The sequence below is a fragment of the Ranitomeya imitator genome, chromosome 3 (assembly GCF_032444005.1).
Source record: "Ranitomeya imitator isolate aRanImi1 chromosome 3, aRanImi1.pri, whole genome shotgun sequence".
NCBI lineage: Eukaryota > Metazoa > Chordata > Amphibia > Anura > Dendrobatidae > Ranitomeya > Ranitomeya imitator.
The window spans coordinates 11140644-11158875 of record NC_091284.1 but is presented as its reverse complement, the minus strand read 5'-3'; the positions used below and the strand labels follow the sequence as shown (position 1 = coordinate 11158875).

General features: G+C 51.3%; 2 protein-coding genes across 2 annotated transcripts in view; both read left to right on the top strand.

Annotated features, from left to right (window-relative positions):
- RABL3 (RAB, member of RAS oncogene family like 3) overlaps positions 1 to 7769 on the top strand; it is a 40724-nt gene extending 32955 nt beyond the window's left edge. Inside the window, exons 5-8 of the mRNA XM_069760476.1 lie at positions 881 to 1031; positions 1287 to 1358; positions 4869 to 4907; positions 7318 to 7769. Of these exons, the coding sequence (XP_069616577.1) occupies positions 881 to 1031; positions 1287 to 1358; positions 4869 to 4907; positions 7318 to 7377 (322 nt within the window). The 3' untranslated portion in view covers positions 7378 to 7769. The remainder of the gene's footprint in view (positions 1 to 880; positions 1032 to 1286; positions 1359 to 4868; positions 4908 to 7317) is intronic.
- Positions 7770 to 14258: 6489 nt separating this feature from the next.
- The window catches only part of HGD (homogentisate 1,2-dioxygenase), a 78424-nt gene continuing 74450 nt past the window's right edge, over positions 14259 to 18232 (top strand). Inside the window, exon 1 of the mRNA XM_069760472.1 lies at positions 14259 to 15070. Within this exon, the coding sequence (XP_069616573.1) occupies positions 14375 to 15070 (696 nt within the window). The 5' untranslated portion in view covers positions 14259 to 14374. The remainder of the gene's footprint in view (positions 15071 to 18232) is intronic.

Sequence of the window (18232 nt, the reverse complement as noted above, 5' to 3'; positions counted from 1 at the left end):
TTCCTGAGTTATTACCTCATTAAGGGACACTGGTCAGAATTGCAGAAAACGGCCAGGTCATTGAGGTCAAAAGAGGCTGGGTCATGAAGAGGTTAACATAACATCATCTGTAAGAAAGCTGAAAATGAGATGAGGAAGAGGATGGCTTTTACAAATGGAAAATGATCCTAAAAACAAGTCACAATCCACAATAGACAACCTCAAAAGGCGCAAGCTGAAGGTTTTACAATGGCCCTCACAGTCCACTGATCTGAGCATCATTGAAAATCTGTAGCTAGACCTCAAAACAGCAGAGGATGGAAGATGCCCCAGGAATCTCACAGAAAGGGAGGAATTCTCCAAGGAAGAATGGACGATAATCCCTCAAAGACTGAAAGACTCTTGTCTGTTAACACTTTTTGTAGCCAATCTGTGATACTTGCAAAAGGGGGTGTTACTAGGTACTAACGATGCAGGGTGTCCAAACTTTTGCATCTGCTCATTTTCCTTTTTTTGTAACTTGATGAAGATATATTTTGCCTGAATACAAAGTAAATATCATCTGTAACTTTCGGCCTGTTAGATCCTCTCGTCTTCATCTTGCTTCACTGTCCACAATAACCGTGATTCCTGCCCGGGGTGCCCAGACTTTTACATGCCGCTGTATTACTATGTCGCACTGAGATTTGTGGAGTTTGGTTCTTATTCTCTCGGGGAAGGAACAGGTGAGAGGGAAAATGTGCGTTTCTCATTGGTCGCCAATAATTCTGCCCACGGTGCCGTTATATCGCCCTCTGACCCCCCTCTGGGGGCGCTATAATGGCGGCCATCTTTGTTGTCAGGTGAACAGGCAGTGCTCCTCCATGATCCCAGGCTGACCTCCCTCTCGCTGCCCCTGCAGGGACTACGACCGGGAGAACTTCGCAGATAACCAGATCCCTCTTCTCGTGATCGGCACCAAACTCGATCAGATCCCGGAGGCGAAGCGTAACGAGGTTCTCACCCGCACGGCGTTCCTGGCCGAGGATTTCAATGCAGAGGAGATAAATCTGGTAAGGAGGTCACTGAACGGTTATATTGTCCTTATTATCGCCAGCCAGAGCTGGAATCCCAATTCTGCTGCTGAACTGTTCGCTCTGAGGCCACAAAGCTTCCCAATACCGCTCACACCGGGCAGCGCACAGAATCCTGACAGCAGGGGTGAGGAACGGGCGGCTAATGTAACTGTAGGGTTCACGGTGCAGGAAATCGGGGTCATGACCCCAGCAGGGGGCAGAATAACAATGTGATGTCCTCCCCTTACACAGGACTGCACCAACACCCGCTACCTCGCCGCCGGCTCCTCCAACGCTGTCAAACTCAGCAGATTCTACGATAAGGTAACAGATCGTCAGATCCACCGCTTATATCAATGCTGGAGCGTTATAAGAGGGGCTGATATCAGTCACATATGGTGTAATGTCTGGAGGTTATATCAGTGCTGGAGCGTTATAAGAGGGGCTGATATCAGTCACATATGGTGTAATGTCTGGGGGTTATATCAGTACTGGAGCGTTATAAGAGGGGCTGATATCAGTCACATATGGTGTAATGTCTGGGGTTATATCAGTACTGGAGCGTTATAAGAGGGGCTGATATCAGTCACATATGGTGTAATGTCTGGAGGTTATATCAGTGCTGGAGCGTTATAAGAGGGGCTGATATCAGTCACATATGGTGTAATGTCTGGAGGTTATATCAGTACTGGAGCGTTATAAGAGGGGCTGATATCAGTCACATATGGTGTAATGTCTGGGGGTTATATCAGTGCTGGAGCGTTATAAGAGAGGCTGATATCAGTCACATATGGTGTAATGTCTGGGGGTTATATCAGTACTGGAGCGTTATAAGAGGGGCTGATATCAGTCACATATGATGTAATGTCTGGGGGTTATATCAGTACTGGAGCGTTATAAGAGAGGCTGATATCAGTCACATATGGTGTAATGTCAGGGGGTTATATCAGTACTGGAGCGTTATAAGAGGCTGATATCAGTCACATATGGTGTAATGTCTGGGGGTTATATCAGTACTGGAGCGTTATAAGGGGGGCTGATATCAGTCACATATGGTGTAATGTCTGGAGGTTATATCAGTACTGGAGCGTTATAAGAGGGGCTGATATCAGTCACATATGGTGTAATGTCTGGAGGTTATATCAGTACTGGAGCGTTATAAGAGGGGCTGATATCAGTCACATATGGTGTAATGTCTGGGGGTTATATCAGTACTGGAGCGTTATAAGGGGCTGATATCAGTCACATATGGTGTAATGTCTGGAGGTTATATCAGTACTGGAGCGTTATAAGAGGGGCTGATATCAGTCACATATGGTGTAATGTCTGGAGGTTATATCAGTACTGGAGCGTTATAAGAGGGGCTGATATCAGTCACATATGGTGTAATGTCTGGAGGTTATATCAGTACTGGAGCGTTATAAGAGGGGCTGATATCAGTCACATATGGTGTAATGTCTGGAGGTTATATCAGTACTGGAGCGTTATAAGAGGGGCTGATATCAGTCACATATGGTGTAATGTCTGGGGGTTATATCAGTACTGGAGCGTTATAAGGGGCTGATATCAGTCACATATGGTGTAATGTCTGGAGGTTATATCAGTACTGGAGCGTTATAAGAGGGGCTGATATCAGTCACATATGGTGTAATGTCTGGAGGTTATATCAGTACTGGAGCGTTATAAGAGGGGCTGATATCAGTCACATATGATGTAATGTCTGGGGGTTATATCAGTACTGGAGCGTTATAAGAGGGCTGATATCAGTCACATATGGTGTAATGTCTGGAGGTTATATCAGTACTGGAGCGTTATAAGAGGAGCTGATATCAGTCACATATGATGTAATGTCTGGGGGTTATATCAGTACTGGAGCGTTATAAGAGGGCTGATATCAGTCACATATGGTGTAATGTCTGGGATTATATCAGTACTGGAGCGTTATAAGAGGGGCTGATATCAGTCACATATGGTGTAATGTCTGGAGGTTACATCAGTACTGGAGCGTTATAAGGGGCTGATATCTGTCACATATGGTGTAATGTCTGGGGGTTATATCAGTACTGGAGCGTTATAAGAGGGGCTAATATCAGTCACATATGGTGTAATGTCTGGGGTTATATCAGTACTGGAGCGTTATAAGAGGGGATGATATCAGTCACATATGGTGTAATGTCTGGGGTTATATCAGTACTGGAGCGTTATAAGAGGGGCTGATATCAGTCACATATGGTGTAATGTCTGGGGTTATATCAGTACTGGAGCGTTATAAGAGGGGCTGATATCAGTCACATGTGGTGTAATGTCTGGAGGTTATATCAGTACTGGAGCGTTATAAGAGGGGCTGAGATCAGTCACATATGGTGTAATGTCTGGAGGTTATATCAGTACTGGAGCGTTATAAGAGGGGCTGATATCAGTCACATATGGTGTAATGTCTGGAGGTTATATCAGTGCTAGAGCGTTATAAGAGGGGCTGATATCAGTCACATATGGTGTAATGTCTGGGGGTTATATCAGTACTGGAGCGTTATAAGAGGGGCTGATATCAGTCACATATGGTGTAATGTCTGGGGGTTATATCAGTACTGGAGCGTTATAAGAGGGGCTGATATCAGTCACATATGGTGTAATGTCTGGAGGTTATATCAGTACTGGAGCGTTATAAGAGGGGCTGATATCAGTCACATATGGTGTAATGTCGGGGGTTATATCAGTACTGGAGCGTTATAAGAGGGGCTGATATCAGTCACATATGGTGTAATGTCTGGGGGTTATATCAGTACTGGAGCGTTATAAGAGGGGCTGATATCAGTCACATATGGTGTAATGTCTGGGGGTTATATCAGTACTGGAGCGTTATAAGAGGGGCTGATATCAGTCACATATGATGTAATGTCTGGAGGTTATATCAGTACTGGAGCATTATAAGAGGGGCTGATATCAGTCACATATGGTGTAATGTCTGGGGGTTATATCAGCACTGGAGCGTTATAAGAGGGGCTGATATCAGTCACATATGGTGTAATGTCTGGGGGTTATATCAGTACTGGAGCGTTATAAGGGGCTGATATCAGTCACATATGGTGTAATGTCTGGAGGTTATATCAGTACTGGAGCGTTATAAGAGGCTGATATCAGTCACATGTGGTGTAATGTCTGGGGGTTATATCAGTACTGGAGCGTTATAAGAGGGGCTGATATCAGTCACATATGGTGTAATGTCTGGAGGTTATATCAGTACTGGAGCGTTATAAGAGGCTGATATCAGTCACATGTGGTGTAATGTCTGGGGGTTATATCAGTACTGGAGCGTTATAAGAGGGGCTGATATCAGTCACATATGGTGTAATGTCTGGGGTTATATCAGTACTGGAGCGTTATAAGAGGGGCTGATATCAGTCACATATGGTGTAATGTCTGGGGGTTATATCAGTACTGGAGCGTTATAAGGGGCTGATATCAGTCACATATGGTGTAATGTCTGGAGGTTATATCAGTACTGGAGCGTTATAAGAGGCTGATATCAGTCACATGTGGTGTAATGTCTGGGGTTATATCAGTACTGGAGCGTTATAAGAGGCATATATCGGTGCTGGATATAACGCAATGATGAAGTGGCAGAGATCCTGTTGATGATCACGGCCCTCGGTCCCGTCACTGCCTGGAATGGCTGATAACAGGGAGAACAGCTTGTGTGCGGCTCTTGTCTTCCTGGCGGAGGCAGTGTCGCGCAGTGTAGCCGCCTTTTCTGCTGATTGTCGCTCCGTGTCTGCGCTGTCATGGCGGATCATCATCATCATCGTCATCTCACCGGATCTCCTTCCATTTCAGGTAATAGAGAAGAGATACTTCTCCCGGGACGGCGGTGCGGTAAGTGTCTCCTCCTCCTCCGCCATCCTTCTCCTGTTCCTGCACTGTATATACCTGAGGTTATGGTGACCACAGTGAGCCGGAGCATTCACCGCCTGGCGGCCGATATTACTGCATTTATTCTCGCCCTGAACCTTATCTTGTGTTTAATCCATATGTAAGAGACGAAAGACGAGCAGGAGATTATCTGCAGCCCGTACAATGAGGGGCCTGCCTGCAGAGTCTGTGCGCCCGGGCCTGCCTGCAGAGTCTGTGCGCCCGGGCCTGCCTGCAGAGTCTGTGCGCCCGGGCCTGCCTGCCGAGTCTGTGCGCCCGGGCCTGCCTGCCGAGTCTGTGCGCCCGGGCCTGCCTGCCTGCCGAGTCTGTGCGCCCGGGCCTGCCTGCCTGCCGAGTCTGTGCGCCCGGGCCTGCCTGCCTGCCGAGTCTGTGCGCCCGGGCCTGCCTGCCTGCCGAGTCTGTGCGCCCGGGCCTGCCTGCCGGCCGAGTCTGTGCGCCCGGGCCTGCCTGCCGGCCGAGTCTGTGCGCCCGGGCCTGCCTGCCGAGTCTGTACGCCCGGGCCTGCCTGCCTGCCGAGTCTGTGCGCCCGGGCCTGCCTGCCTGCCGAGTCTGTGCGCCCGGGCCTGCCTGCCTGCCGAGTCTGTGCGCCCGGGCCTGCCTGCCGAGTCTGTGCGCCCGGGCCTGCCTGCCGAGTCTGTACGCCCGGGCCTGCCTGCCGGCCGAGTCTGTGCGCCCGGGCCTGCCTGCCTGCCGAGTCTGTGCGCCCGGGCCTGCCTGCCTGCCGAGTCTGTACGCCCGGGCCTGCCTGCCGGCCGAGTCTGTGCGCCCGGGCCTGCCTGCCTGCCGAGTCTGTGCGCCCGGGCCTGCCTGCCTGCCGAGTCTGTGCGCCCTCACACAATGTGGGGAGAAGCATTGGACGATATGACTGAATTATTAAACTCAGGTTATCCCCTTTAGTCCCATCCCCCACCAGTGTATAATCTCCGGCCCCCCGCTATACCGCCTGTCTTTACTGCGACGTAACAGCGGGTGGTGCAGAGCTCAGTGATACCAGCGCGGTCCTGTAATAGGAGCCACCGGTGTAACAAGTCTATTCCTGCCATTTCTTCCTCCTGAATCTCCTCCCATCAGTGATATTACTGAGAAGTGGAGACCCCATAACGTTACAGAGCCGGGGGCCGAGTGCTGAGGAGCAGAGGGCAGAAAAGTCTCCACCGCTCTGCTGCCCCCATAACTGCAGGGTCCAGACCTCCTCTGATATCCGCACAATCTGCGCCCCCGCCGGGAGCTTCGTGGCCGAGCAGCTGCATGCAGCCGTACATCACCAAGCACAATGCGGAGCGTCGGATGGAGCGGTGTAAAGTAACAATCACTGGACTCTGGAGGAGACGGGTTCTGTGCAGTGACGGATCGCACTTCTCTGATGGAGGAGGCTGGGTTTGGTGATTCCAGGAGAACGTTACCCCCTGACTGCATTGTGCCCCCTGTAGAGATGGTGGAAGAGGATATTGTTATGGGCTGTAATCATGAAGCAGCCTTGGACCCTCAGCTCCAGTGATGGAGACAAGACTGGAGACGCTGCCGGCAGCTCCTGTGTAATCACCGACCAATGACGTGCTCGATGGAGACAAGACCGGAGACGCTGCCGGCAGCTCCTGTGTAATCACCGACCAATGACGTGCTCGATGGAGACAAGACCGGAGACGCTGACGGCAGCTCCTGTGTAATCACCGACCAATGACGTCTCCACTGTGCTCGATAGATACAAGACTGGAGACGCTGCCGGCAGCTCCTGTGTAATCACCGACCAATGACGTCCCCGATGTGCTCGATGGAGACAAGACCGGAGACGCTGACGGCAGCTCCTGTGTAATCACCGACCAATGACGTCTCCACTGTGCTCGATAGATACAACACTGGAGACGCTGCCGGCAGCTCCTGTGTAATCACCGACCAAGGACGTCCCCAATGGCGACCAGTCTGTAGACCCTGCAGCCACGGGAGCACGTTCAGGCTGCGCAGGATCTCGCAGTGGTGTGAGGAACATGCGCTCTGGGGATTGATATAAATCGGTGCCGGATTTCTGCACGAGGCTCTGACTCCGGAGCTTGTCATAATGTTTCCATCGTTAGTGACGTCTCCACTCTGGGATCTCTGACTTTTCCTTCTTGGAGCTGAGGTCCGAACGTTGCCCTGGGTCACCTGACACTTTCATCTCCTCTAGATCTGATTTTCAGGGAATCCAGTAGATTTTGCCGCCTCCATCCTCATATTCTCCATCTAGTAGTGAGCCGGGGCCCCAGGGGCCACATTATAGCCGTGATGCCCTGTGGATTGTGTCTGTGCTGATAACTCAGTCCTCGTTAACCCCGTCCGCTCCAGGCCTCTGATCTGTTTTCTTCTTCCTCCTCAGATGCCGGGATTCTCTGATCGCAAGCGGTTTGCCTCCTTTAAGAGTTTACATTATGACTGAGGAGCTGCCTCCTTTTAGAAGGACCAATATCCACGTCCCATGGATCAGCCACGGGAGCGGATCAGTGGCGCCTTCTTGTAATGAACAGATGTTACCGGTACATTATTATACAAGTAGTGACAGGCTGCAGGGCCGTCCAGGACCTCGGGACTAGTAAAGATTTACGGGACAGAATTATCCACCGTATGTCTTGTAAATGTACAGAACTGGACTGTGACTGCCCGTGTGTACAGGGCCCTAAACCGGGCGATCAAGATGGAAATAGTGGATCCCCGCTTCTTTATTGCCAGAAGTTCCCACATAGAGATGGGTATTAACGCCTTTATATTATTCTGTCTTATGTGAATCCTACAATTACATGACGCTTTCACAGCAGCCGCCTGACGCTAACACCCCCAATTTCCTGTTTACTTTGTTTCCAACATCTGTGGACGTTCATGACATTTTCAGCCCCAGACTCTGTGGCATCTGGGTGGTGACTTGAGGGGTAATGCTGGTATTACTCAGAAAAATTCTGATAACCCAGCATAGATGGCACTACCGAAGTACCAGAATCACTTCCAATTGCTACTCTCATCAGCCACCTCCACATGTGCCATCCTTATTAGTGGCATCTGTATAAATCTGTATGTAGTGAGCTCCCCCTAGAGGTGACTGTATAAATCTGTATGTAGTGAGCTCCCCCTAGTGGTGACTGTATAAATCTGTATATAGTGAGCTCCCCCTAGTGGTGGCTGTATAAATCTGTATGTAGTGAGCTCCCTCTAGTGGTGGCTGTATAAATCTGTATGTAGTGAGCTCCCTCTAGTGGTGGCTGTATAAATCTGTATGTAGTGAGCTCCCTCTAGTGGTGACTGTATAAATCTGTATATAGTGAACTCTTTTATTATAAAAATACAAAACTTACAATAAACAGCAAAAATCAAAACCCCAGCAAAAGCAACTGTCCGAGTCCAACATTATCCCCCCAGTCCAAAGCAAAGTCCGAGTCCAGCATAACAGCCCCCAGTCAAAGCAACCCCGCAAAAGAAAACAAACTGCCTTCTTCTTTCTCAGAGAAGCTTCCTCCATCTTTCTTTCTTGTTGTTTTCTGTCCTTTACTTGTCTTTTCACTTTATGATTCTCCAGATCTCCTCCTCCCCAGGTTACATCACCCAAGGAGAGAAGAAACATTTTATTAATACACGCGCACATACACACTTCATAGCAAACCTAACAAAGAAAACTCTGGTCCATCGCCCAAAAAGAAACACTATAGCCACCTGGCTTAAACACATCTATCTAAAACACACAATTTTTTTTTTTTTTTTAATTTTATAATTTTTTTTTTTTTTTTTTTTGTATTTTTTCCTTTTTTTTTTTTTTTTTCCCCCCTTTTTTTCCTTTTACACAGCAAATACAACCATAAACAACCTACCACCAAACCCCTCCCTCCCACCACAAAAAAACACCCACACAATACAAAAATAAGCTCACAAAGGAACTCATAACCTCTTGCTTACAAGACAGGTGCTTTAACCCTGAAAGCCACAGGATCATCACCTTACATTACAATACTACATAACTCTCTATATACAACACTTACCCAGAGCCAGGATTGGTGCCTGTAAGCCCTATATCAGTAATTCACTTCTGCAAAACAAAAATCTGATCGTGAAAAGCCCCAGCCCGCCACCGGGAAACCGGAGATGACCGGCTTCTACCCTAGCAATCCTTACTCTACCAGCCGACCCTACCTGTCTAGACATCTGCCCCTATTTATCTACCTACCTTTCCCTGTCTCTCCCTGCCTGACCCTACTACCCTACCTAACTCACCGCGTGCCTACCTAACTGTCCCTGGGCTGTCCCTGTCCTGTCCCTAACTATCTACCTGTCCCTACTGAGGCTATCTACCTGTCCCTACCATTTACCTGCTTATCTAAGCCCTAGGTACATTAAATGAGAACCCTCTCCAGAGAAGAGAGGCCCTCGCTGCACCTAGCCTGTCATACTCCAGAGAGCGCACCTTCACCAGGCCACCCAGAATGTTCCTAACAACCTCGTCCCGGGGGAGGATTTTCTGCTGCGTTGACACTAAGCACCGTGCGTTCCACGTGTAAAACCTGACGACTAAACTGACTAGAAATAAAGTGCCCCGATCTCGGCCACCCAGGGATCCGAATGCCCCATACGCCCACTCCGCATAGGAAAGGTGTGCCAGCCGAGGCCAGCCTATGGAAGCACCTACCCTGTTGTAGACCCCTGTATTAAAAGGACACTGAAGGAGGAAGTGCTCCATGCTTTCCAGCGTGTCGCAACACCCCTCACGGGGACAACCCCGATCATCGGAGTTCCTACACTTCAGGTTGTCCCTTACGTACAGTTTCCCATGGAAGCAGCGCCAAGCCAAGTCCCAAAACTTCAAGGGGACCCATGTAGAATTCAATAACCTCAGCCCACCCTCCAGATCCCGACTTGGGCAATCTTTGAGCACCAGAGGCTTCTGGAAATGGGTCAACAGAACCCTCCTGTCAAGGAATTTCCTCGACATGGTCCTGATCTCCCACATTCCCAGACCCCACCGGCGGATCACCTTCAGAACCGGGGTAGCGTAAGCCGGGAGATGCCCGTGCGGTGTGCGCAGGTCCTTCACTTGCCCTCCTGTCTCCCATTCCTGGAAGAAGGGCCGAAGCCATCCCCTGCAGGAGAATGCCCACGGAGGAGCCCTCTCTGACCAGAGGTTGGCGATGTTAGTCTTGACAAAAGTGTTTATTAGAAACACCACTGGGTTGACCATACCCAACCCTCCTAGTCTCCTTGTGCGATATGTGACCTCCCGCTTGACTAGGTTCAGCCTATTTCCCCATAACATCTGGAAAAACAGGCTGTAGACCCGTGTCCAGAGCGGCTCTGGCAACATGCAGACGCTGCCCAGGTATATTAACAAGGGTAGCAAAAAACCCTTAACCAGGCTAACCCTTTCCCTCAGGGTCAAAGGGTCCACCTTCTGGGCGGCGATCTTAAGTCTGCCCTCCCAATTTTGCTGGGGGTAGTCCCCAGGGCCAAATTCGATGCCTAGGATTTTTGCCGATGCCTGGGGCTCTGGAAGAGTGTCCGGGAGACCAAAACTAGGGTCTCCCCCTCCCAGCCAGAGACTCTCACACTTTTCCTGATTAATTCTGGACCCAGAAGCCTCCGAGTAGCGATCAACCTCAGACATGACCCACTCCGCCTCCTCACCCGAGGACACGAAAAGGGAGACGTCATCGGCATACGCTACCACCCTCAGAGTGGCTTCCGGGGCCACCTGGTCCATCCTGACTCCCGCCAACGGCCCACGCTCAATCCTCCTTAAAAGGGGATCTATCGCGAACACGTATAACAGCGGGCTCAATGGACAGCCCTGGCGGACCCCAGACCCAACCTCAAAAGGGCGGCCAGACCAACCATTCACGAGCGGGAAAGTCTCTGCCCCCGCGTACAAGATCTTTAGCCAATTTACAAACCCCCCAGGCAGACCGTACCTCAGAAGGACGGACCAGAGGTACTCGTGGTTAACCCGATCAAAAGCCTTCGCCTGGTCTAAGGACAGCAAGTACCCCTTCCAGTGACCTGCCCTGCCCTGCTCCACTGCCTCTCGGACACCGAGCACAGCACTAAACGTACTGCGGCCTGGAACAGAGCAGTGCTGGGCCCCCGAAAGGAGCCGGGGTGCAAACTTCACCAGCCGTTTGAACAGCACCTTTGCCAGAACCTTCCGGTCCGTATTGAGAAGCGCTATGGGACGCCAATTCTCAATAAAGGACGGGTCCTTACCGTTTGACAGGATAATCAGGGCAGACTGCCTCATCGACTGGGAAAGAGCGCCCGAGGAGAGACACTCGTTAAACACCTCAGTCAAGAGAGGGACCAAGGAGTCCCTAAAGGTCTTATAAAACTCGGATGTTAAGCCATCCGGACCTGGCGATTTCTTAGGCCGAAGCCCATCAATGGCCAGTCGCACTTCCTCTTCCCTGATTGGTTCTGTCAAAACGTGAAGCGAGGGGTCATCCCCTGGCTCAGGGATGACCTCGGCCAGGAAAGCCGACATCACGTTCCGATCCAGATCCCTCTTCCCCAAGAGGTGTGAGTAGAAAGATCTGATCACCTCCAGGATCCCTGATTTGGATCTTTTCAGGGAACCCGTATCGTCGACCAAACCTGTCACCACCTTACAACTCACTGACATCTTACAGTTTCTGTAGGGGTCAGGCGAGCGGTACCTCCCGAAATCCCTCTCAAAAACCAAAGATGTGTGCCTATCGTACTGACACCTCTTGAGTAAAGACTTCACTCTGGAGATCTCCTCACAGTCACCTCCAGCCGAGACGAGATGCTCGAGTTTCCTCCTCAGTTCCTGACACAGGCGGTACCTGCTCAGGCTCCTGAGGCTCGAGAGCTGGCGGAAGAAACTCGCAACCCGATCTTTGAACATCTCCCACCAGTCTGACTTATCGCTACAGAGATCCAAAAGCGGTACCTGGCTCTGAAGAAAGTCCTCAAAGGATTGTCTTATATCTGCTTCTTCCAAGAGGGACGAATTCAGCTTCCATAGTCCCCTTCCCATCCGAGGGGTTTCTGAAACATTCAGAGAAAAAGAAATCAGACAGTGATCGGAGAACTCCACCTCAACAACGGACACTGCTGAAGAGATGGCTTCCTCCTTTAAAAAAAACCTGTCTATCCTAGACCCTAGATCTACAATTACCTCTATGAAAGGTGAAACCACAGTGACCTGGGGTGTGCCGGATGTGGACATCCACCAGGCGAGCGTCACTAGCTATGCTATTAAGAGTATTACTATCATAAGCCAGCCAGTCAATGGAGCCTCCCCTATCACGAAGCCTTGTGACAGTGTTAAAGTCACCTCCAAAGACCACCTGCCGACTCGTAAAAAGATAGGGCTTAATCTTCAGGAAGAGACATTTACGGTCCCACTTTGACTGCGGACCATAGATGTTAATGAGCCGAAGCTCCTGTCCCTTCATGAAGACGTCTAAGACCAGGCACCTCCCCATTTCTACCTCGATAACTCTCCGGCATTCAACCGATGCAGTCTTAAAAAGGACTGCCACCCCGCTACTCGGCTTGGCCGCAAGAGACCAGTACGAAGACCCGCACCTCCACTCGTTCTTCACCTTGCGTATGGCCCCCATATCCGTAAGCCTGGTCTCCTGCAAAAACAAAATTTCAGCCTCAAATCGGGTGAGAAAATCAAAGGCCGCAAATCTAGCCGCATCAGACTTTATACTAGCGACATTAATGGTCGCTAGAGTCAACGGGGTGGGTGCCGCCATCATGAGTGATCGAGTTAGATGGCCTTTTTCTTCACCCCACCCTTTTTCTTAGCCCGCTCATCTCCGGACGATGAAGCCCCCCCTCTTCTTTTCAGACAGACAGAGGTATCCATCCCTCCTACTTCTTTCTCAACTCCGGACCCAGGGTCGTCCCCACCTCCCGAGGAAGACACACCCCCCGGAGAAGGGACTCCCCCGCCTCCCAAAGGCCCTCCCGATGTTACCTCCGGAACCTCACCCCCGACTCCCGTCTCAGCAGGATCGTCAAGGGCTTGGAACCGGTTGGAGAGAGGGATCAGAGGGGAGTCGGTGGGACCTTCCTTAGGCACCTTGGTCAGGGAAGAAGATTTTCCACCTTTTTTCTTCTTTTTTTTACTTTTGGCACTCTTGGCACCCTTGTCACCCATTTCTTTTGGCTGTTCCCCTCCATCCTCATAAAAACTTTCATATTGAGAGGCATCTGAGAGATCAGCCACTTCCTCATTCTCCATCCGTCTGATCTCCTCATTCACCACTTCCTCCCCCGGGGCCTCAGTGGCATGGGCCGTCGCCTCGGAGGAGGGGGCAGCCATTACCCCAGTTTCCCGAGGCTCATCCTGCCCCCTGCCCTCCTGACGCCTTGCCTGCCTCCGCTGGTAAGAGGGACCCCTAGCCCTGCCATTCCTCATCGGCCCCTCAGCTCCTCCCCCGCTACCACATCCAACCTCTGCAGAAGTTGCACCGCCAGGAACTTCCTCACGGCTCCCCTCCGCCCGGCTGGCCATGGCATTAGAGAAGGAACGAGGGCAGCGGCTGAACGGGTGACCTAGATCACCACACAGGTGACATCGAATGACACCACAGGATGCGGCGAGGTGACCTACCTCGCCACACAAGGCACATTTCTGCACCTTGCAGCCCGCGCTGAAGTGGCGAGGATCACCGCACCTGTGGCATACCTTCGGCTGCCCCTGGTAGAAGACCAGAATCCGATCCCTTCCCAGAAAAGCCGAGGAAGGGATGTGGGTGACAGTGCCCCCTGAACGCTTCAACTTTACCATGAAGGTCCAGCCTCCTGACCAGATACCAAAATCATCCCGGTTGTTCTTCGGGACCTCCACAACCTCGCCGTACCGACTCAACCAGGTCATTATGTCAACGCCAGAAAGAGACTCATTACATGTTAAAACGGTCACTTTCTTCGGCCCACTTTGGCGAGAAATTGCTTCCACGGCGAAACCTCGCCAGCCGGGCTCCTCTTTTACCAGCTCATAATTCGACCAAAAGAGCTCCAAGCCCTCCGGCCGAACAAAGCTGATATCAAAGGTGGAGGTCCCAAAAGGATGTATCAGAGCAAAGATGTCAATAGCCCTGAAGTCCATCTTCATGAGGAGCTTCACCACATTTGTCCTGGATGGACACTCTTCATCGCCCCTCCAGCGAAGACGAACCACATTTCTCCTGGAGACCCCCGGCCCGGCTGTCGGGAGGGACCACACGGTCTCCCCCCTTTTCTCTTGGAAGGCAGCTAGACCAAACTTATCTAGCCAGTAGGACAACGCCACCTCTCTTCCCTCTACATTGATCGTCCGCTCCCCTTTTTTGAGGGCCTCCAGGAAACGGCGGCGAAAAGCTTCATTCCCTGGGTCCGGAGATGAGGAAGACCCCTGTGGAACCCCAGCGGCAGCAGCCGCATAACTAATGGCGGCTGCAGGTGAGGGGGACGATGGACCAGCCCCTATATTCCCTGAACCCTCAACCTCACAGTCAACCATCTCCACCTCACTTTCCTCAGCCTCACCATTTTCACTAGAAGTCCCCACGCTGGCACCATTCACACCAACCATACCTCCAGCAGAAACTGCCCTTCCAACACCTGACCCTTCACCATTATCACACACACTATTCACACCACTTGCACCACTTCCATTCTTATTTACATTTTTGTTTGTATTTTTTTTTCTGCTTTCTGCTGGGGTTGTTGCTATTTGCAGTGCAGCTGCCCCTTTAAGATCAATACTGCAGGGTTTGATTACCACACCCTGCTTTTCAGCAGAGCATGTGCTGGCAGCTGCAGACTGTTGCTCCAGCCTCTCCTGCAGACCATCTCCACGCTCCTGTGTGCACTTCACCGCCGGGTCCTCCACAGATACAGGTGACACACATGCAGAGGACCCCGGCAGTGCGACTTTCTCCGGCGAGGATGCCGTCCGGACCGTCATTACCGCAGCCATTACAGCTGCACCCGAGTTGATAACCGGTGCCGGGGTCCCGGACTTTGACCCAGCATCGGATCTGCATGTGGGGGACCCCGACACCACAGCACACGCCGCCGATGATGCGGCCCCGGCTGACAGCGCACCGCCAACACTGCGGGGAGCGGTGACAACCGGCAAGGTACCCACAGCCCCTACCCCCCGAGCATCAGCGGGTGCAGCAGGCACCAGGCCGTCCCCCGTTTCCACAGAGGATCGGGCCTGGACACCTCCACAGGTTTTATTACTGCCCGCCACAGGGCCACTCTCCAGACCATGCACACTGTCCGGCTCTGCAGCCGCATGCCCACTCTCGCCCCCTCTGCTACCGCCAGCAGAGACGGCGACCTGCGCCATATGACTTGTACTCTCCCCGCTCCCTCGCACCGGACCCACTGCAGGTCCCGGGCCGGGGTGGGTTGCGGGCTCCACACAGCGGGACCGGGAGGTCCCAGGAAGGGGGACAAACACCAACCTCTCCTCCGATGTTTTCTTCCTTTTTTTGCTTTTCTTTTTCCCCTTCCTGGTTGCCTCGTCCCCGCAGACCTCATCCCCAAACTTTCAGGTGGGCATAATTTACTGGGGGCTCTAGCTGACGGATCTGCTGCAAGACGAGGCAACCCCCAATACTGCTGTTATCGCTGCTGCTATCATCCGCATCACCCCCATCATCCTCTGAAATACTATTGTCTGATGGGAGTGGGACCTGCACTGGATCTATCCCGCTGTGTGTGGCCTGGAGATCACTTACCAAGCCCCCAGGTGGGTACGGTGCCTCCTCCATCTCCTCATGGTCCACCTCCTCCACCTGGGTCGGACGCCGAGACCCCTCTGGCTCCTTTGCAGCAGCCATGTTGTGGAATCGGTCGTCATTTTCCAGCTTTTCCCGGAAGGGCCCGCTGTTATTCAATATCGCCGCTCTCCGGGCTTCCATGCCCTCAATGCAGATCCCCAGGCTGGATATCCTGGCTGTTAGGGCAGACTTCTCTGTGCGGGAGGCTCTGCTTGCAGCCTTCCTCACCTCCTTCATCTCCTCCCGGAGCCTCCTCAGGGTCTTCCCAGCCTCCTCATACTCGCTGAGGTATGCATGGACGCGGGAGCCATAGCTGGTAACCGGCTCCCGTTCAGCCCTAGTGCCCCAATCTTTCTGCTCTGCTGCCGCTGCACCTCTGCGAGTACTCCGCTCACCTCCGGGAGGAGACACCGCAGTGGCCCTCGCCTCAGCCTTAGTGGCTTTGCAGCCCTCCTGGGTCTTCCTGGGCTCCTCCATGTTTTGGGCCTTGCCGGATCTGGTGAACCTCTTTGCCGGTAGCAATGAGCTCCCACCCCTCGCCGGCTTAGACCGAGGGGTGGGAGACGGGGACTCAGCCCCACAGTCCATCCACTACACCCTTCTCTTTCCTGGGTCAGAGGGGGGGGGGGGAATTCCTGGGTGAAAAACAACTGGTGACTCTCCTGGAGCAAACAGAACAGCACCTTCCTCCACAGACTACAGGCTCCTAATGGTGGCTGTGTAAATCTGTATGTAGTGAGCTCCCTCTAGTGGTGGCTGTATAAATCTATATAGTGAGCTCCCCCTAGTGTTTACTGTATAAATCTGTATGTAGTGAGGTCCCCCTAATGTTTACTGTATAAATCTGTATGTAGTGAGGTCCCCCTAGTGTTTACTGTATAAATCTGTATGTAGTGAGCTCTCCCTAGTGGCATCTGTATAAATCTGTATGTAGTGAGCTCCCCCTAGTGGTGACTATAAATCTGTATGTAGTGAGCTCCCCCTAGTGGTGACTGTATAAATCTGTATGTAGTAAGCTCCCCCTAATGGTGTCTGTATAAATCTGTATGTAGTGAGCTCCCCCTAGTGGTGGCTGTAGAAATCTGTATGTAGTGAGCTCCCCCTAGTGGTGACTGTATAAATCTGTATGTAGTGAGCTCCCCCTAGTGGTGTCTGTATAAATCTGTATGTAGTGAGCTCCCTCTAGTGGTGTCTGTATAAATCTGTATGTAGTGAGCTCCCCTTAGTGGTGTCTGTATAAATCTGTATGTAGTGAGCTCCCTCTAGTGGTGACTGTATAAATCTGTATGTAGGAAGCTCCCTCTAGTGGTGTCTGTATAAATCTGTATGTAGGGAGCTCCCCCTAGTGTTTACTGTATAAATCTGTATATAGTGAGCTCCCTCTAGTGGTGACTGTATAAATCTGTGTTTAGTGAGCTCCCCCTAGTGGTGGCTGTATATATATGTATGTAGTGAGCTCCCCCTAGTGGTGCCTGTATAAATCTCTATGTAATGAGCTCCTCCTAGAGGTGGCTGTATAATTCTGTACAGTGCCTACAAGTAGTATTCAACCCCCTGCAGATTTAGCAGGTTTACACATTTGGAATTAACTTGGCATTGTGACGTTTGGACTGTAGATCAGCCTGGAAGTGTGAAATGCACTGCAGCAAAAAAGAATGTTATTTCTTTGTTTATTTTTTTTTAAATTGTGAAAAGTCTTTTCAGAGGGTCATTTATTATTCAACCCCTCAACCCACCAGAATTCTGTTTGGTTCCCCTAAAGTATTAAGAAGTAGTTCAGGCACAAAGAACAATGAGCTTCACATGTTTGGATTAATTATCTCTTTTTCCAGCCTTTTCTGACTATTTAAGATCCTCCCCAAACTTGCGAACAGCACTCATACATGGTCAACATGGGAAAGACAAAGGAGCATTCCAAGGCCATCAGAGACAAGATTGTGGAGGGTCACAAGGCTGGCAAGGGGTACAAAACCCTTTCCAAGGAGTTGGGCCTACCTGTCTCCACTGTTGGGAGCATCATCCGGAAGTGGAAGGCTTATGGAACTACTGTTAGCCTTCCACGGCCTGGACAGCCTTTGAAAGTTTCCTCCCGTGCCGAGGCCAGGCTTGTCCGAAGAGTCAAGGCTAACCCAAGGACAACAAGGAAGGAGCTCCGGGAAGATCTCATGGCAGTGGGGACATTGGTTTCAGTCAATACCATAAGTGACGTACTCCACCGCAATGGTCTCCGTTCCAGACGAGCCCGTAAGGTACCTTTACTTTCAAAGCGTCATGTCAAGGCTCGTCTACAGTTTGCTCATGATCACTTGGAGGACTCTGAGACTGACTGGTTCAAGGTTCTCTGGTCTGATGAGACCAAGATCGAGATCTTTGGTGCCAACCACACACGTGACGTTTGGAGACTGGATGGCACTGCATACGACCCCAAGAATACCATTCCTACAGTCAAGCATGGTGGTGGCAGCATCATGCTGTGGGGCTGTTTCTCAGCCAAGGGGCCTGGCCATCTGG